The sequence below is a fragment of the Lissotriton vulgaris genome, chromosome 5, assembly GCF_964263255.1.
Source record: "Lissotriton vulgaris chromosome 5, aLisVul1.2, whole genome shotgun sequence".
Lineage (NCBI taxonomy): Eukaryota > Metazoa > Chordata > Amphibia > Caudata > Salamandridae > Lissotriton > Lissotriton vulgaris.
The window spans coordinates 1065471452-1065492079 of record NC_141693.1 but is presented as its reverse complement, the minus strand read 5'-3'; the positions used below and the strand labels follow the sequence as shown (position 1 = coordinate 1065492079).

Here is a 20628-nt window from a genome sequence, read left to right as displayed (position 1 = left end):
TGCTGTCCAGCATCCAAGTCAACTCAAAGTAGAATTCCTAGGAAGTCAAGGGTAGGCGGCAGAGATAGCTCTGGTTGAAATGCTCATCTGAGTGTGGTTGGACTATAAAATGGTTTCTCTTGCAATTTGCTGCTTGGGTTTAAAGATGGCGCTTTTGGAGACTGGAGTAAAAGGCAAATATTTTTTGTATGTTCCCTTTAATTAGGGGTTTTATGATTATAAGATGATGACTATTACTTAATAATTAACTAATCTTCATTGGATCGTTGGATCACCACACATTCTGGCACCAATGCCACTGACTTAAAATACCAAATAACAACAATTTTTTAACTGTGGTCTATCTAACGTCTGCAAACATTGGGCATCCTGAAGGAATGAACGATATTATGCAACTGAGCCTCGATTTCAAATATTTCTGATCTACAGCTTGTTGAGTAATCTGTCCCATTCCTTTATATTGATTTTATTCAGCAGGTAAATGTAATACTGTGGAATCGCAGTACACCTTCAGATCTTCCTCAAGTTAACTATTTTCTATTAGGTACACCTCCATATACCAGCAGTAGTTACATATTTTGATATTTCCTGTTGAAACGCATGTAAAACAATTCTAGGGTTACATTGGTTGAAATTCATATTTCATCTGCATTGTAGCATTCTCGTGAATCATAATCATTTCTGTGAACTATGGATTTTGAAACCATATTTCTTAGTTAAGAACCATGTAAGTAATGTAATGCAAGATCTGTCAGTGAAGCATCGGCTTAATTAAATAGGTACTCCTCAAGCCCTAAAACAATATACCTCTTTACTACAATGTTTCATTAGATGTGTTATCTCCCAGAGATATTTGGTGGTAAAGTGAAGAAGGGGAATGTGACATGAGAGTTTACCATAAAAAAGTAAGATACACTCAGCTATGTCAAAGAAAATCACAGTCCAGCGGTATCCATTTATGTACACTACAGCAGCGGCGGCCGGCACAGGTAGAGGTCGTGAGGCGGTGAGAGGGGGTAAGTCATCAAACGACTGAATTGGTATAATCAAATAAGTAAATTATACCTATTCCGTCGTCTGACGACTTCCCCCCACTGCGCTTACCTGAGACGGCCGCTGCTGCACTACAGTGAACATGCTTATAATCGGTCATATTGAGTATCCTTATTTGTTTAGTTGATACTAGTAAACAACGGTCATCGTTTTGCATATGCTATTTTTTAATGTTGTGGGATTTTTTTTGGTTAAAGGAGAACTCCCGTGGTGCTTCACCTCTTACTCCTACCAAGGCAGTCCAGGGAAATCAGCTTGGAGCAGGAGCCCTCTGTATGTCACCAGACCAAAGCTGGCTGGCATCGGTGGCCCCAGATGGAATGATGTGCATTCTGGATACACGTAATATGGTAACTATGAATCCTTTGGTGGAAATCATGATTACATATATGGATAGAATATCTTAAACAAAGAATATTGGTGCAAAGTTAACAAAGTCATTTAGCCCTGACTACTGATGTGGTTTGGTGATTCTCAGTAGAATAATTTGCCCTGTTTTACTTGTAATTTGTTTTGATCAAAGTTACATTTAAGGGTTTTGTAAAACAGAAGAGTTGCATATATGTAACCAATTGTAACCTTGAATATTTTCATATACATTTGTGACATGTAGAACCTCCTGCCAATGATATGTAATGTGTTTTATTATGAAACACGGTAACTATCATAGTATTTTCTGTTTCAAGTACCAAAACCAAGTTTGGCGACCCTGCAGGCAAGTATACAGAAAATCAGCAAACGCTAGACAAGTCGCTGTTGCAGGAATAGAGTAGTTAACCTGCACGCTAACATATAAATAACAGCCAATAGGTGTGGCTTACATTGTGCAATGACTACATTGTTATATGTTTCAATGTAAAAACCGATAACACATACAGGTACAGATACTAAGGTACAAGAAGCAAGCAGACAGGCAACACTTCTTTGGGCACATACAAATGTGATAGTTGGACTGATGAATGTTCATGCAACAGTGGATGGTCGAGTAAATGAATACAGATAGTAATGTAACTAGCAGGCAGGCGACACTCCTATGGCCACATGCAGACAAGGGGATGGATGATGAATGTCTGTATACCAATAAATAGATGATTGGATAGCTGTAAGTTCACGCAACAGTGGATGGTTGAGTAAATCAGTGAGTGTGAGTGCATAGCTAGAAGAAGGATGAAAATAGGTGTGTGGATGGATCAATGCTGGGATGTGGGTACATTCTAGATGCATGGATATTGGTGGGTGGATGTTGCCAAGCTCGGTTTGGGGGGGGGCAAAGCGCTAACAGGGCCTAATAGACTCAACCATGTCAGTTGAAGTCATTTACCTTTGATGTCCTGGCATCTGTCCTACTATCGCTGTGCAAACTGGACCATGTATACCCTCTCTGCACTTGACTCTCATGGTAGAGAGCAATGAAACACTTTCTCAGGGCGCTATTGTGGGGTACGGAGACTCCGAACTGAAAGCAACTACTGATGGGCATAATAATTCACTGCCCAGAGAAGTATTTTAATACCACCAAAATGAAATACTTCACATTAGAAATGTTGCATAGTAAGGCGTTGATCTACTCAGAAATCAGTTGACTTGATTAAAGCGTGCATGTGGGCTCACTATGGGAACACTGCAGCTTCCCTGGTTTCTATAACCCATACCTTTTCTACTTTATATGACTGTGTATCAATGACTTGACATTTGTATGTAGGTGTGTCATGACTTTAAATCGACTCATACCTTTGTGATGGGTAAATATGTAATCGAGGTGGGAGAGGCTGCCATGTCTGGCTGACGGGTTTTCATTTGGATTATGTACCCGCCAAAGGTCTGCCATACTGATGGGAGCCCTTAAGGACTAAAGTCTGCTCCCTCCCTGCGTAGCTCACCTTACTGGCCACCTGCCCCACCCCAGCGCTATCACATCGTTCATGTCACCCTCCTACCCAATGTGCCAACTTGCAGATCCAAGAGGGAGGTGCCACTGGCAGATAAAGTGTCCCCTTGAAGCTTAGGTGGTGGCTAGACAGAGCATACATTGAGCGTCTGAACTTCCCAAACTCCTGTCTGATAAACGAAGCAACCTAGAGAGTCACGCCACATCTGACCAGGTGTGTATGGTGTGGAGGTCTTCGGAAGGATACCCATCCCCCGAGACCCTGTGCTGAAGCCTGCATGCGCTATCAGGTTATAGCCCCCTTTGTCTGGGCCTTACAAAAGTGGCCCATCAGATGAGTTTCTAGCAGAAAATCCAGGTCTGGGGCATTTTGACTGATAAATTGAAACATCAAGGTATGTTTAATCTTAGAGCCCAGACCGTTCACATTATAAGACGTAATTTTTTGGTCTGCGGAGGCCTGTGTTTCCATTTTATGGAATGATGCGAGCTCTTCCCACCCAAGACATGGATCTGATCCTAGACCGCCCTGGTCCCCATGGTCTAGCCCCCTAAACCCCTTGACCCGCCATGCAATTGCATAAATGGTCGGTGCTCTGAGCATAACTTTGAACGCAAAACAATGGCATAATATTCCCATAAACCTCCCCCTGCTACCCTGCACTGTGGATCGAAACATGCACACCACCCCAATTTGCAGAGTGCCTGTCGCCCTTAACTGAACAGCAAACGTGTCAAGGCATGGCCACTCTACCAATTCGTTGTCAACTGCTTACAGCCCTCATAAACCCTTCATGGAACCATCATTAGTGTCACCCATAGTTATTGCCCATAGAACAGATATATTTGCAGTTCTTTATGCGTTCATGCAGTCCCCGAGTCCACTAGGATGAAACTTTACCAGTCTGCTCTGCTGAATTCCCCCAACCACAAAACAGTAGAATGGTTTACAAGTCAGCCAAGGGATCAGAGTTTGATTAGTGGCTCTTAGTAGGGGATTCCCAAGCATGTCCAAGAAACAGTCTCATCAGTAGCCACAAATATAATACAATCAGGTACTCATCCAGTGTCCGTCGATACCTCTACTGTGCCTCTTCCTCCACGCCACCAATTGTCGGGCCACTTCTAAATCCCGGTGCATCTTCACTTTGTAGGCCCGGGGTGCCCTCTCCCGCCTCCACTAGGCCTCCTCCCCTCCGCGGTACACCAGCCCCCCAGCCAGTCCCATGCCACTGCTGGTGTAGTGAAGAACCATGTTTTGCCCTCCGCCAGGACGCGTAGCTTGGCTGGGAACAGCATCATGTATTTCAGCTCTCTGTCACGAAGTGCCCTCTTTACTTCCTCAGAACTACAGCGAAGACGTGAACCTGTACCGTAAAGTCCAGGATACCCTAGTAGCTCCACAGCGCCGAGACACCCCAGGGTATTTGTTGCGCTATAAAAATCACGTAAATAAAATAAATAAAGCGCACTATGGTGTTTTCGTATTTCAATTCCCCCAGTGAGCCTGGAACATAGCGCCCCTGTTGAGTAGTTGAATATCCTGGCAATAATAGTGGATGGGGGAGCCCCTAGCTTCAGCAGCGGGATCCGCGCCCTGTGTGCCCACTCAGCTGAAAAGAATTTAGAGAGGCGTTTGGGCCACAGGAAGTTGGTTATAAGGTTCTCAATAAACAGGTCAGCGCTGGGTCCCTCTGACCCTTCCGAGACCCCAACCACTCTAATGTTATTCCTGCAGGCCCTACCCTCCTGGTCCTCAAGTTTGGTGGCCATGATTTCATGTTTTGTGACGCTGCGTACTTGGTCTTCCAATGACTTGGATGTGTATTGGAGAGCATGGATATTGGGCTCAGCAGTCGACACAGTTTCAGACATTTTTTGGAGGTCCGCACATAGAAGACCAACATCTACTGTGACTGCATCTATTTTAGACTCTAGCGAGGTCCTGAATGGCCACCATAATAGACCCCAGAGAGGGCTCAGCTGGCTCCACCAACCCCCAGCTGACCCCAAACCCTCCGCTTATTGCCTTGGAACTGCATACATGTCTATCTTGTTGGATTGTGGTGGTAGTTTCAGTTTCATCCTGAACCCCCAGACACAGCCGTTAGCAGGACAGTTTGCGAGAAAAGATTGGGGAGAGGGCACTCCACTCCAAGCACCCCCAGGGCATGAGGGCATGCCCCCAGTCGCCGGTGAGGCCTCCTCTCCTCCAGCTCCCCAGTGCAGGCCCATAACACATAAAAGGCCAAGCAGAAGCACTGTGCCAGAAATCCAAGCTCTCCCCCCCCCCACCCCAGGGCTGGCATTCAGAACTGCCACACAGGCTCTGTCTGGAGGGGCCCAGCCGGAGTCTCTCCAACGTCCTTTACAATTATTGCTCCCAAGTATCAAGGACGGCCTGAAGCAGTCCCCTTACTGTCACATTCAAATGGTGGACCACTCTGCAGGTCTCAGCACTGCATCTATCGAATCTCCCATAGGTGTCAATGAGGCTCCCATCCACCAATGCCTCCCCTTCCTGACCTGCTCCATGTCCCGGGACAGCCTCAAGGCCTGCAAGGAGGGCGCGCGCCCTTTCCTCTTTTGTTCGATATGACTGCCCCACCAGGTCCCTTTGAGTCCGGAGCCAGCCGACACCGCTGACACAGTTGGACCACCGGTGGTCCCCAACAGCACCCCAAGGAGCCTTGGTCACCCATGTCCTGTCCCAGACATCTGCTCTCCTATGGGTGGAACCGCGGATCAGCATATTGCATCACTGTCAGGCCGCAGATACCGGTCTCTGAATCCGGCCAACGCACCCCTCTCACTCTGGTCGGCAGCTCCACTCCAATATTCGGATCCTCCTGCGAGGGGCGAGAGAGGTCGTCCCAACCCCACTGGCACTCTCAGGCCCCATCTCGACTCACCACTCCGATCCGGCACAGTGTGCTCAACGAATGGCTGGCCTGGCCTCCGCTAAGCGATAGGTTCCGTAAGTCGATTTTCTTCAGCTGCGCATCCATGGGGTCGGCGGCCACTCAGGGGGTCTATGTAGTGGCCGCCTAGCTTCACATGAGCAGGACTAACGAACGGATGGTGGGTATACGGTGTCAGAGCTCTCCTAGGTTACGGCCATCTTGGCTGGAGCCAAGCCACACCCGCACTCTGGGATTTTAGCTTCTTCCCCCAGTCTATGGTGTGAACCAGTGCACATAAATTCAAGACAGCACAAGTCTGTTGTCCTCCTCTGGTTGCAGTCGCTGGAGTGTGCATGTTGGTGGGGGTTCAATGAGCTGGCTCTGCTCATGTTGCTAAAATGTAGAAACAATTTGGGAGACCGAGCGATCTTCCAGCAGATTCAGGTCATCATCAGTTACTCTCCTGCAAATAATCTGCTCCACTGGCCATTCCTCCTCTGGGCCCCAGGTTGGGTCAGCAACATCTGAGCCCCTATTTCTATTTAATGATGCCCTCACAGATACCCTTATGGCTACTTGGTGGAAACCATAATAATACTTTCCTGTGAATTGGCAGGCAGAGGGCCAGATGTCATAGACTAGTAAAAAGAAACCAAATTAATTTCCAACCATTTCTCTGGATAGAGACTACAAGAGGAATGATGCTTTTGGCAAATGCATGGTTTTTCTGACAGGCTGGCACTGTGATGTGTGAGTGAAGCCTGTCTGCTGGGTTGCTACACACATGCCCTTTAGGTCATGGCCTGAGAGATCTTGCTGGCTATCCCAGACGATAAAGGACAGGGCCAAGTATGTTATCTGAGACTGTCTGAATATAATGGATTTCCTGGGCAGGGTGGTCTATATGAGTGGTTTCATTCATAAGCATTCCTGGATGTGGTCCACTGGATTCTCTGGGGACATACAGGCCTCATTAATGGAAATGCCCTTTGATGGGTCCTGCATCTTTGGAGAGAAATCCACTTTGGACCGCTTTAAAGACAGCACAGCTACTTGGGTATCTTGGGGCTGTGGACCCCTGCCAAACAGTTTCTGCATCAGTTCCTGAAGTTCAGAGGCTATTCCAGAGAACAGAAGTTTAAACCGCGATAGCCTTCACCGTCAGTGATGCAGCAGACAAGCCAGTCTTTTCAAGGTGGTGGACATGTGTCTGGCAGGCTTCATGCAGGTCAGCACGGCATCAGACGTCCAACTTCTCCCCCATGCTACAATAGTAAAAAAACACTTTGGTGTGCCCTTAGTGGCACATGCACAGCCAGTGGAGTGCAGGATTCAACTACTGGGTTGGCGATCCTTGAAACCCAACAATTGAGTCTCGCAAATAGTGCAAAATGGCTGTCCTGCCTTTTCTCCACTCCCTTCCTTACCCTTTCCCCCAGACCAGAACAAATTTTGGAAAAGCATCTTTCCATTCTGCTACAGGAAGTATTCCCGTTACTCTCAATGGGTGCTAGCAAGAAGGTGTCGGACTAGTAAACAGGCGGGGTTTGTTACACTCGCTAATTCCTCGTCCTGAAAAAGGACAGGAGCTTGAGGCCTATCCTGGACATTTGACCATTCAATGCCTTTCTTTGGAAGGACAAATTCAAAATGCTCTGGTTGGCCCATATCCTGTCTGCTATGGACCTGGACAACTGGATGGTGTCCTCAGACTTGCAGATTGCATGTTTACATATAGCTGTCTTGCAGTCCCACAGGTGTTATCTGTGTTCCAAGATGGGCAAGGAGTATTTTTAGTTTAACATGCTGACCTTTGGCCTCACCAGCACTCCTTGAATGTTCACGAAAGTAATGGTGGTGATCGCTTCTCATGCTCAGAGGTTGTACATCTCTGTATTCCACATACCTCTACAACTGATTACTGAAGACGGGCTCCCCATAGTCAGTCTTGGACCACCTCCGGATGACGGCTGAACTCTTGACATTGTTTGGGTTCATTATAAATTAGCTAAAGTCCCACCTGATTTCTTTCCAGAAGCTTCCATTTATTGGACCAATCCTGGACACAGTATTCAGGGCTCTTCCTCTGCAGCAGCTAGTCCAGGACATTGGTACAATGATCCCAAACTTGCAGTTGCATTCAAGGTGAGTGGCTGTGAGGCTGCTTGGCCTCTTGGCCTAGTGAATCTTCCTCATCAACTATCCCAGTGAACTTGAAATTGAAATGCTTCCCGAATGACCAGACCCAAGTCATCCTAGTCACTTCAGATTGTATAAGGAGAGTGTGGTGCCTGGAACTTTTGGACATTAGCATATGCCATCTGATCAGGCTACCGCTCTGTTCCAGCAGTGGGGCAAAGTCCTGTACCCATACCTACGCAATCTGAACTTCCATATATAGAGTTTGAGCAGTGGCAGTTGACTCAGTTTAATCTTCCTCCCAAAGCTGTAGATGCCATTGTGTCTGCCAGCCATCCTTCTACAAAGTCTGTTTGTGCTGAGAGCTGGGACAAATTTGTTACCTGGTGTGGCACACGCAATACTGACCCATTACAGGCCATACTGTCACAATTCTTGCTGTAATTTTTATCTCTGGCCCTGCAATGACTTGCAGGGAGCACCGTTAAAAGATATTTTTTGGCCCATTTGGCCTGTTTACGTTTACTGGACCAATTGACCTTGTTCAAATCACCTGTTCAGATGAGAAATCTAAAAGGGTTGACTCGTTTGTTTTCTCCCAAATCCTTTGTGATGCTCAGTCGGATCTTAACTTAATTTGGTCCTCACTTTTTTCATGTGCACTACTTTCGAAACTTCATCTTGTCTCATGACTCTTAAGATTGTGTTTCTGGTATCTGTGACTTCGACTCATCGCGTTACTGAGGTTCAAGCTCATTCACGGCAGCCGCTTTACACCACCTTTTGCCCAGATCAAATGCTGTTGAGTGCCAGGGAAACCTTTTTGCCAAAGTCACAAGTGCTTTTCACGTTGGGCATGATCCATCACACTACCAGCGTTCTTTGTTCCGCCTCACCTCTCAGAAGAGGAGGAGTACTCCATTGGCTCACCCCCAAAAGATTTTTAAGCTTTTACAGCAATCGTGCCAAAGACCAATGGGTTGATGACTAGCTGTTTGTGGGGTTCTCTGGGGAAAGAAAGTCAAGTCAGTGCAGGAAAGGACTTTATCAAGATGGATCAATCAATCAATCAATCAGAGTACTTGTAAAGCGCGCTACTTACCCGTGAGGGTCTCAAGGCGCTAAGGTGAGGGGGGGGTGCTGCTACTGCTCGAAGAGCCAGGTCTTGATGAGTCTTCTGAAGTCGAGTAGGTCTTAGGTCTGCCGTATGTGGGTAGGGAGGGTGTTCCAGGTCTTGGCGGCGAGGTAGGAGAAGGATCTGCCGCCGGAGGTCGTTCGTTAGATGCGGGGGACAGCGGCGAGGGCGAGGCTGGTGGAGCGGAGCTGGCGGGTGGGGGTGTAGAAGCTGAGTCTGCTGTTCAGGTAGGCTGGTCTGGCGTTGTGGAGTGCTTTGTGTGCTTGGGTGAGGAGCTTGAAGGTGATCCTCTTGTCCACGGGGAGCCAGTGTAGGTCTCTCAGGTGGGGGGTGATGTGGCTGCTGCGGGGGACGTTGACGATCAGTCGGGCGGAGGCGTTTTGGATGTGTTGTAGTCGTCGTAGGTGTTTGGCTGGGATTCCTGCATAGAGTGCGTTGCCGTAGTCCAGTCTTGTGCTGACAAGGGCCTGTGTCACCGTTCTTCTTGTTTCGGTCGGGATCCACTTGTAGATCCCGCGGAGCATGCGGAGGGTGTTGTAGCAGGAGGAGGAGACGGCGTTGACCTGCTTAGACATGGAGAAGGAGGAGTCGAGGATGAATCCTAGGTTGTGTGCATGGTCAGTGGGTGTTGATGCTGTTCCCAGTGTGGTCGGCCACCAGGAGTCATCCCAGGCTGAGGGTGTGGGTCCGAGGATAAGGACCTCCGTCTTGTCCGAGTTCAGCTTCAGACGGCTGCTCCTCATCCAGTCGGCGACGGCCTTCATTCCCTCGTGGAGGTTGGTTTTGGCGGTGTGTGGGTCCTTGGTGAGCGAGAGGATGGGCTGGGTGTCGTCGGCGTAGGAGATGATGTTGAGGTTGTGATTGCGGGCCACTTGTCCGAGGGGGGCGATGTTGACGTTGAACAGCGTCGGGCTGAGAGATGAGCCCTGGGGGTCGCCGCAGATGATGTCGGTGGCTTCTGATCAGAAGAGTGGGAGGCGGACGCTCTGGGTTCTGCCGGAGAGGAAGGACGTGGTCCAGTCAAGGGCCTTCTCTTGGATTCCGGCATCTAGGAAGCGTGTCTTTAGATTGGAATGGCAGACCGTGTCGAAGGCAGCTGACAGGTCCAGGAGGATGAGGGCTGATGTTTCGCCGTTTTCTAGTTGGCGCCTGAGGTCGTCTGTGGCGGCGATGAGGGCTGTCTCGGTGCTGTGGTTTTGTCTGAATCCGGACTTGGATGGGTCCAAGATGTTGTTGTCTTCCAGGTGGCGGGCCAATTGCATGTTGACGATTTTCCTGATGACCTTTGCCGGGAACGGGAGCACGGAGATGGGCCGGAAGTTCTAGAGGTCCTTGGGGTCCGCCTTGGGCTTCTTGAGGAGGGCGTTGATTTCGGCGTGCTTCCAGCTTTCCTGGAATGTCGCTGTTTCAAAGGAGATGTTGATGACCTTCCGTAGTTGGGGTGAGATGACTGTTTCTGCTTTGTTGAATACGTAGTGTGGGCACAGGTCTGACGGAGATCCTGAGTGGATGGAGTTCATGACCTTGCTTGTCTCGTCGTAGTTGACGTTGGACCAGGAGATCAGGCGGTTGGCGCTGGTAGTGTTTACAGGGGAGGTGGAGTCTGGAATAGTCGGGGTGGTCGTGGTGTTGAAGCTGTCGTGGATGTCAGCGATCTTGCGGTGGAAGAAGATGGCTAGTGAGTCGCACAGTTCTTGTGAGTGCGGGATGTCGTTGGCGCTGGTGTTGGAGAGTTCCTTTACGACGCTGAAGAGCTCCTTGCTGTTGTGTGCGTTGTTATCCAAGCGGTCTGTGAAGGAGGATATCTTGGCTAATCTGATGAGGTGGTGATGTCTGCAGGTGGCGTCCTTGTGGGCTGCGTGGTTGTCCGGTATGCGCTCGTGGAGCACTATCTTCTCCAGTTTCTGGCATGCGCGTTTGGAGGTCTGGAGCTCGTTGGTGAACCAGGTTGCTCTCTTGCTGGAGTGGTTGTTGGAGGGTTTCTTGAGCGAGGGCGAGGTTGCAGGCTGCGGCGTCTGGGTTGGTGGGGTCGGAGGGTGGGTTCTGGGCGAGGTCTTAGGTGACTTTGCTCCAGCAGCGGCGTCGCAGCTGTTGGGTGCAGTGGTGCGTGGTTGGTTTCTTGAAGGTGAAATGAATGCAATGGTGGTTGGTCCAGTGGAGTTCAGTGGTGTGGTCGAAGGCGACGTGGGTGCCTGTGGAGAAGACTGGGTCCAGCGTGTGGCCGGCGGTGTGGGTGGGTGCGGTGACGAGTTGTCTGAGGCCAAGGTTGGCGAGGTTGTCGATCAGGGTGGCAGAGTTGGCGTTGTTGTTGTTCTCGAGGTGGAAGTTCAGGACCCCGAGGAGGATGTAGTCCGTGGAGGCGAGTGCGTGGGTGCTGGCGAGGTCGGCGATGGAGTCGCTGAACTGAGCCCGGGGTCCGAGGGTCTGTAGATGAGTGTTCCTCTGAGGGTGGTGTTTGGGTCGGCGTGGATCCTGAAGTGGAGGTGTTTGGTGGTGTTCAGGGTATCGTCTGCGTGGGTGGCGACCTTGAGGATGGACGATGGCTTATTCCTCCTCCGATTCCGTTGGCGTAATCCCTGCGGGTGATCTTGTAGCCGTCCGGGATGGCTATGGCGATGTCGGGCGCCGAGGAGTCGTTCCACCAGGTCTCAGTCAGGAAGGCCACGTCTGGGGCGGAGGTGTTGAGCAGATCCCAGAGCTCGACGGTGTGTTTGCGTGTGGAGCGGGTGTTGAGGAGTATGCAGCGGAGGTGGTTGGGTTCATTCCTTGGAGGTTTGGTGGCTCTGTCGCAGGTGAAACTGCAGGTGCGGCAGGAGAAGGGTCCGTGGGTCCGCTTCGGGGCGGCCTGGAAGCAGGTGTGGTTTCGGCTGACGTTGAGTGCGTGGAGGGTTCTGTTGTCATAGTGGAGTCTGGTGTTGTGGCGTTCGAGGGGTCCAGGGGTTCTGGCGCTAGGCGCGGTCCAGGCACGGACGGGCGCAGACGGGCTTGCCTTAGGTGCACCTTCGGCATCACAGCGGCATGCCTGCTGCGTGCGTCCGCTGCGCGGCTGTGCAGCGTCCGGCATATATGGGGAGTTGGGAGGGAGGAGCAGCTGAGAGGCGGGAGCAGCGAGTGGGCAGGGGGCGGGGCCGCAGGGGGCACAGCGGCGGGGAAACAGTGGTACAGAAAACAAAATGGGGCCCAAGGGGGGAAACGAGTTTTGCAGATCAGAAAACGAGGCACGAAGAGGGGGAAACAGTGGTACAGAAGGCAAAATGAGGCACAAGGGGGGGAAACGAGTGGCACAGAGCAGAAAACTAGGCACAAAGAGGGGGAAACAGTGGTACAAAAGGCAATATGGGGCACAAGGGGGGGAAATGAGTGGCACAGAGCAGAAAACGAGGCACAAGGGGGGAGATAGTGGCAGAGAAGCAAAAAGGACGGAGGACACTTACCAGCGGCAGGGGTAGCGGCAGCAGGAGCACACAGTCAGAGCTGTGTGGAGGGGGATCGACATACCAGGAGGGTCAGGGGTCGCTCACCTCACCGCGCAGCGTCCGGCATATATGGGGTGGTGGGAGGGAGGAGCACCTGGGAGGCGGGAGCAGCGATTGGGCAGTGGGCAGTCAGGGGGGCAGGGCTGTAGGGGGCACAGTGGAGGGGAAACGAGTGCAACAGAAGAAAAGAGGGGCACAAAAAAACGAGTGGAACAGAGGGCAGAAGGGCACAAAAAATGAGGTAAAAACGAGTGGCACAGAGGGCAGAAGGGCACAAAAAACGAGTGGAACAGTGGGCAGAAAGTCACAAAAAACGAGGGAAAAACGGGTGGAACAGAGGGCAGAAAGGCACAAAAAACGAGGGAAAAACAGGTGGAACAGAGGGCAGAAAGGCACAAAAAAAAGGAAAAACGGATGGAACAGAAGGCAGAAAGGCACAAAAAACGAGGGAAAAACGGGTGGAACAGAGGGCAGAAAAGCACAAAAAACGAGGGAAAAACGGGTGGAACAAAGGGCAGAAAGGCACAAAAAACAAAGGAAAAACGGATGGAACAGAGGGCAGAAAACAAGCACAATAGGGGGAGACAGTGGCACAGAGCAGAAAACGAGGCACAAGAGGCGGAGACAGTGGCACAGAAGCAAAAGGGACGGAGGACACTTACCAGCAGCAGTGGCAGTGGCAGCAGGAGCACACAGTCGGAGCTGAGTGGAGGGGGAGCGACCTACCAGGAGGGTCAGGGGTCGCTCCTAGCATTAAATTTGCTATGTCCCACCCAAGAAGCAACCTCCACCAGGGCCAAGGCTGTTACCACTGTGCTGGCACATGGAGTGTCTGTCCTTGACATCTGTCAGGCAACAACTAGATGGCCTGGAGGACCTTTGGTATGAGTCATTCACATACCCCCACCTTAGAAAGTACTGCTTTGGTTCTAAAGGTGAGTAATTTGATGTTGGAAGTATCCGTCAGAAGAACAAGCTATTTACATTTGGTAAAGCGTTCTGGTGGATACGCTGTCTAACCTTTGATTCCTCACTGTCCTCCCCATTCTGTGGGATGGTCTCTTTTTCAAACCTGAAAGGTCCCAAATTACATATCTGCCCACTAGTGCCTCTGAGTTTTGTTGGGCTCAGAGCTGAGAGTGCGGACAGAGTTAGGAAAGAAACTGACAGCGATGAGCAGTAGTAGCACTTATATGTGACTCAACTGTCACTTCCAGGGCGGAAGGAAGTTAATGCAGAGACAGCATCTCCACCTACTGGCACAAGGAAGTAATTCTGTTTAAACTTCCTGATCCAGTCTGGCACCTGGGGATATTCTAAAGGTGAGAATCTACGGTTAAATAGAGTATGCAGCAGAAAGAGCATTATCGAAGGTAAGTAACTTGTACTTTGGTGCTCTGCATCACTCTCAGAAATATGGATCCAACATTGAAGAAGATGTAGACGATATAGTGCCAGTTGAAAGAATTCCCAAATCATTTTCAAAAACTCCCACCTGCAACACTGCATCACTCTTTATAACTTGCTTAAAAAGACTACCACAATGCCTGATAACACTGTATCGCAAGCACTTGATTATCCTTACAAGGCATTCCTTGGCCAATGCTGAATGTCCGTAAATCAATTTCACCATGCTCTCAAATGCACATCTTTATTAAGGAGAAGTGTGGCTCAATGGTTAGAGGCGGCAGACCCGGAAGCTGAGATCCGCCCGGGACCAGGGTTCGATTCCCAACGCGGCAGGGTCTTGGGTCAAAATGTCGCGGGCCTGATAATTCTCGCCTCGGCGCCTACTCTAACCTTGGGTTCCACTCTGTAACTCTGGGCAATAGCTTGCTTAATCTTCACAATGGCCCCTTCAACGCAGGGGATGCCTGGTCTCACCTTGGGGGTGCCCAGAAGGGACAATCTCACAGGGAAAGCCAGGACGGGTTCCCCAGCGGTATACAGCGCCGGGACGCCCGCGGTGCGGGCAGCTGTGCGCTTTACAAGTTTACAACATTTACATTTACATTTACATTTAACTTTAACCTTTCCATGATTATCATTACCCTTCAGCTCTTTACTCAAAAACATAATGTTCTTCCACTTTCCAAAACAACCATTCCCACAATTCACACCTAGAAACCTGTTGACTGGCTGCGCTTCTGACAAAGAGGGATTTGACACAGTCTGCCACCGCACACTAAGAGCACGCCTACATGACGCCGGAATCCAAGAGAAGGCCCTGGACTGGACCACCTCCTTCCTCTCCGGGAGAACCCAGAGCGTCCGCCTCCCCCCTTCCGCTCCAAAGCCACCAAGATCATCTGCGGCATACCCCAAGGCTCATCTCTCAGCCCAATGCTGTTCAACGTCTACATGACACCACACACCACACACCACGTCGCCCGACAGCACGACCTAAACACCATCTCCTATGCCGACGACACCCAGCTGATCCTCTCGCTCACCAAGGACCCCTACACCACCAAAACCAACCTCCACGAAAGAATGAAGGCTGTCGCCGACTGGATGAGGGACAGCAGACTGAAGCTGAACTCGGACAAGACAGAGGACCTCATCTTCGGCTCCACCCCCTCGGGCTGGACTGACTCCTGGTGGCCAACGGCACTAGGAGCACCCCCCACACCCACCAACCAAGCACGAAACCTAGGGGTCATCCTCGACCCCACACTCTCCATGACAAAGCAGGTCAACGCCGTCTCCTCCTCCTGCTTCAACACCCTCCGCATGCTTCGCAGGATCTTCAAGTCGATCCCCACCAAAACTAGAAGGACGGTCACCCAGGCCCTCATCAGCAGTAGACTGGACTACGGCAACGCACTCTACGCAGGAGCCCCGGCCAAACTCCTGACACGACAACATCGCATCCAGAACGCCTCTGCTCGCCTGATCCTCGACATCCCCCACCACAGCTACATCACACTCCACCTGAAAGACCTGCAGTGGCTCCCCATCAACAAGAGGATAACCTTCAAGCTCCTCACCCACGCACACAAGGCACTCCTCGACACCGGAACAGCGTACCTCAACAGACGACTCGGCCTCTACACCACCGCACGCCAGCTCCGCTCCACAGACCATGCCCTCGCCACCATCCCCCGCATCCGAAGAGTGACCACCGGTGGCAGATCATTCTCCCACCTCGCCGCCAAGACGTGGAACACCCTCCCTATCCGCATATGGCAGACGGAAGACCTCCTAACCTTCAGGAGACTCCTCAAGACCTGGCTCTTTGAACTGTAGCACCTCCCCCCCCTAGCGCCTTGAGACCCTCACAGGTATGTAGTTCGCTTTACAAATGCTATGATTGATTGATTTTCACAGCCCGGAATGCCTTTGATTCTTGAGGTTGGATGTATGTAGTAGTAATTGACCACGTATGTATTCTTCTTTAACCTCAGTGAAATTACACTGGGCAAGAAATTCTCTCAGAGCCATTGTGTACAAATCAGCATACTCAATACCTTGGTAGAGACAAAAAATTGCTCATACCTTTTCAGCACCACATTTCTTTTCTCTCAGAAATGTTTTTCCAATTTAGTAAAGGCAAACATCCAGCTCAAAGTATTCAGCACTTCCCATCTCAGTTTCTGATAGGTGCCAGAAAATGTGGAACCGCATTGCTCATAACCAGCATAGCCTGTAGCTTCCTTTTACTCATTGTTAAACCATAATCCTACAGCGTTTTTAATATACGCTTAAAACAAATATTTCTAATGTCCCAATCAATAACTTGGCATCCTTATACCAGACCAAAATTGAGCACCTCCCTGCCATCACGCACTCCACAATGATTTGAACAGAGAACCTGTATGCAAATAGTGAAGGGCAAAGCAAGAGTTTTGTAGTTACTCTGTTCACATTTATGTTCAGACCACTCTAGACATGTCACACTTAACCTTAGTATAAGTATCAAATACCTGTCCATGATGTTGCACATCCCTCCCTTCCTGCACCTGTTCCTGACACCGGTACACATCCTACCTCTTCTTCCTTTTAGCAGATTCACATCTGACCACAGTCCACCAGCATGTTGCTCCTACATCACCATATATCGATAGTACCACTGGCCTTTTAAAAATGATTTTCCACCTGTAGGAGATTCAATATTTTGCACTGTTAGCAGTTTGAATGATATTACTTTCCTGCCTGTAAACCTTTGCTAAGCCATAAGTGCTCATTTGTTGTGCCTTCACGTCTCCATGACAACACTTATCAAACACCCCAGCTGAAGCTACACCCCTGGGTTTGGGGTGTAACACACCTCAAATGCATTTTGTGCTTTGTAGTTGGTTCTCAGGGCCCTGAGTGGGTCTGCTATGTATGTGTCGGGTTTTCTCGTCCTCAATCCACTAATAGGTTTTAACTTGTTCATTTTTTTGGATCGGGATCTTAAATATATGTATTTACCGGTTTACCAAACGAGTAGTAAATCTGCCCCTATAAACGTGCTCCTTGAATGGGCATAAATGTAATACTTTCTGGAATTCAAAAACATTGGAGAAGAAGGCTTGGTAAGCTGTGCCAGTCTCAACGATACCTGCATATTACTGGAAATCAAACAACTGAAGGGTGATGGAATGAACCTGGTAGTTCTCCCTACCACGTTCTCCAAGGGAACTCATGGCTATGATCACATCTAACACAACGGCCTTGAATCCCTGCCCTTAGATCATTTATTTAAAATGCATGTTCACTGCACACGCTCTTCTTCAACTCTGCTGCAAGACCCCTTGATTGTTGAATTGTCAAATTGTCGCATGTGGGCAGGGCTCCATGTTATTAGTTCTCGCCTTTTACAAATGATTTTGGCAATTACTGATGGCCCCCATGCACTAAGTCTGAGTCGCAAATTGAAGAAGGCATGCAGTCAAATAATGGGGGAAGCTGAGCCATGTTTCTGGCTTGGCTTTAGGAGTCTGTGCACGAGCCGATCCAAGAAAACATTTAGCATGTATGTTGTACAAGAAAGAAAATGTAAAAATATGATACAATCTCTTAGAAATTCAAAAAAGTATATTTCTTTAACATATGGAAGGGTCTCACCATTGTGCATCAGACCATATCAGTGCATAGAGAGATATTTATCAAAAGTGATCATTATCAGATAGAGCTATCTAGCCGCAGATTCATTAACTTTGAATTCTCCCCTGGCGTCAGACTGGATACAACATTTTTTCAGCAGTACCTCAGCACACTGGGAGATGGCGCAGTACGGGTCTGTGATGACGTTAACTCCGGTCATGTTGTCAGTGGAGCCACATAAGTCCCCTCCTGCGCCAGGACGTCATTTTCTCTTCTCCGCGCTGCAACGAGGATCCGGAGAAGCCGTTCCTCAGGCCCTTTTTGGCATACTTCGACAGTTTTTTGTCATTGGGAGCAGTGTGCCCTTTTTCTCTGTAGCTTCAGTCTTTAAGGCTTGTGGGTCTAGTAGTCGTCAGATGTCAGTTACGGACCTGCATATGATTTGTATGTGGTGTTTGGGCGATCACCATGATGCCAAGGATTGAAGCCGAAGGCGCTTAAAGAGCGTTGCATGAAGTTGCTGGCATTGTGTATGCTGCAAACTTCGGGAACTTCCTGGCCGTGATCTTTGTCGTTCCAGAAGGAGGTCAGTTTGCTGGGTCAATCTAGAAGTCGGAGCCAATCCAAAGGACGTCCTTCTCCGGAGACATCAAAAGGTAGAAAGTGGTTTAAGTTGTGGCATCCCCCAGTTTCACTTCGTGAAAACTCCATCTCCCACAGCTCCTCCCTCTCGACGGTTCAGTTGGCCTTACATGACTCCGCACCACGTTTTCCTGTTTTTCTTGCAGCCAGGGCGTCAATGGCCCAGATGAGGGAGTATTATAACTCTTTACACCTCATCTTTAGAACTTAGTCTCCTTCTGGAGTGCCTTCGGGACCCAAGGAAGTGAGTGGAGCACTGTCAGAGGGTTTGACCTCGGTGACAGTTGGGCCATCAGAGTTGTTGGGTCGACGCTGATTGGCTTCGGCCGGCTCCGCATTTGGCACAGGTATAAAGTCCTTCGGGATCTCCACCTACGGTGCCTGTATTTGACCAGCGGACTCCAGCACAGACGTTCGTGGCATCAGTCAAAATCATCTCTCCTCCTATCGACGTCAAGGCGTCGCCTTCTCGGCACCATTCAGCGTTGAATACAGAGTCGACAGAACAAACTGAGTGGATTGTGCTATTGTTGGTTCCTTCTCAGGAGGGACTTCTGAAAGTCACCTTGATTTGGCTGAGACAGAGCATTTTAAGCCCATTTCGGATACTATTACATCTCTGGTGAAGGAGAGCTGGATAGCTGTTCATGGAGAGGCTAGTGAACTAGAATCTTCACCAGCGTCGGGGTTACTTTCTCCCCCTAGTCTCACTACTGAGGCGAGTTCTGCCTTTGCAGATATGTTGAGGAGAGTGGATACAGTCTTGGAATTGTCCGTGCCTATGGTGCCGAGGTCTACTTCGACCCTCTGATTGAGGTCCTCTATGAAGGACAGACTGTGGAGGAGCCTGTTCTTCTGTACATTGAGGCCCTGTTTGATATTGTATTATGATTTTGGGCCGAGTCTGATTCAGGGGTCTCAGTGGATTGGGATATTGTTTGCGGACATTTGCCTGCACCTGGAGACCCAGTTTGCCTCCATAGACATCCTTCCACTCTTATCTTGGTTGTTCAGGCTGCAACATCTTCTCATGATGTGGATTCTGCACCCAAGACTCCTTTTGATACGGATTCTGGGAGTCAAGATGCATGTGGCAAAATATCTTTGCTAATGACAACTCTGCTTTGAGATCCACGAACATATCTTGTGTGCTAGGGCATTTTTTTCATGCTTTGTGGCAATCTTTGCAAAATATGTTGCATTCTCTTCTAGATAACCTCTATTCTGAGGTGGCTGGCTTGATAAGAAATTGTCAACAGGCAGCTAAGCATTCAATTAGGTGTGGCATGAACACTACGATTCTGTAGGTCGAGCCATGGTATCTGTGGTGGTGCTACGGCATCGTGCTTGGTGGCAGCTTCAGGTATTTCGGAGGCTGTACAGACGACTTTAGTAGACATACCATTTGATTGTTCCCATCTCTTTGGGGCTCAGGCCGATGCGGCATTAAGACTCGTAGGAGAGGACTTTGCTGGGCATTTCTTTGTTCTTTGTGTTGCTGAGGACTACAAGGTCCAGGAGCCCAGGGATTGAGAACACCTGTGCCCGCCCACCCACAACCACTACCACTACATTACTCCTCGCGGCCCCCGCTTCGTGGGAGCCGCTCGTAGGAGAGCACATTGCTGGGCATTTCTTTGCTTTTTGTGTTGCTGAGAACTACAAGGTCTAGGAGCCCGGGGATTGAGAACACCTGTGCCCGCCCGCCCACAACCGCTACCGCTACATTACTCCTCGCGGCCCCCGCTCCGCGGTATGCGCGCAGGCACGCGCCGGGCGAAGTCTCAGCCAAGGGCTGGCCCGTTTGAGCCCGTTGGAGCCTATGCTGGGCCCCCCCTCTGACGACTGTACTACAATCAATCTGGCTGCTTTCTCAGTAAGTGTTGCAGCAACTACTTATTGGATCCACTTTTGCATGTGATATGTCTGGGCGAGACGGATAGGGGAAGAAAGTTGCTGGGGGTGGCTTCGTAGCGGGGACTCTGGACCAATTTATTACAAGAGCTACATCGGTCCTGGTGCACGAGATTGCCACTGTCACTGAGCGCCGTCTTTCCTTGGACCCTACCTTTGCTAAACGATCGTCCATGGGGGTCCTGGCAAACTCAAGTACTCTTGAAAAATGTTCACAGACTGCCCCTGTTGTTGGGTCTCCGAGCCAGAGCCTGCGCCAATCATTACATGATACAGGGGACATGTTTCTGGCTCGTACAGACTCCCTGCAAGTTACGGAGCCTATGTAGGGGGCGACCTCGAAGAGGAAACGAGGGGGTGCCGCCATGAGGGGAAAAAGCCCAAGATACAAAAACTTTATAAGGCTGCTGACCAGGGAAATAATGAACATCACACTATTGAAGTTCC

At 49.8% G+C, this 20628-nt stretch overlaps 1 protein-coding gene across 2 annotated transcripts in view; it reads left to right on the top strand.

Moving 5' to 3' along the window:
• The window catches only part of CFAP43 (cilia and flagella associated protein 43), a 922989-nt gene that overhangs the window by 271761 nt on the left and 630600 nt on the right, over positions 1–20628 (top strand). For both annotated transcript variants that reach the window (XM_086922745.1, XM_086922746.1), the window contains one exon: positions 1251–1403. In XM_086922745.1, the coding sequence (XP_086778871.1) occupies positions 1251–1403 (153 nt within the window). The remainder of the gene's footprint in view (positions 1–1250; positions 1404–20628) is intronic.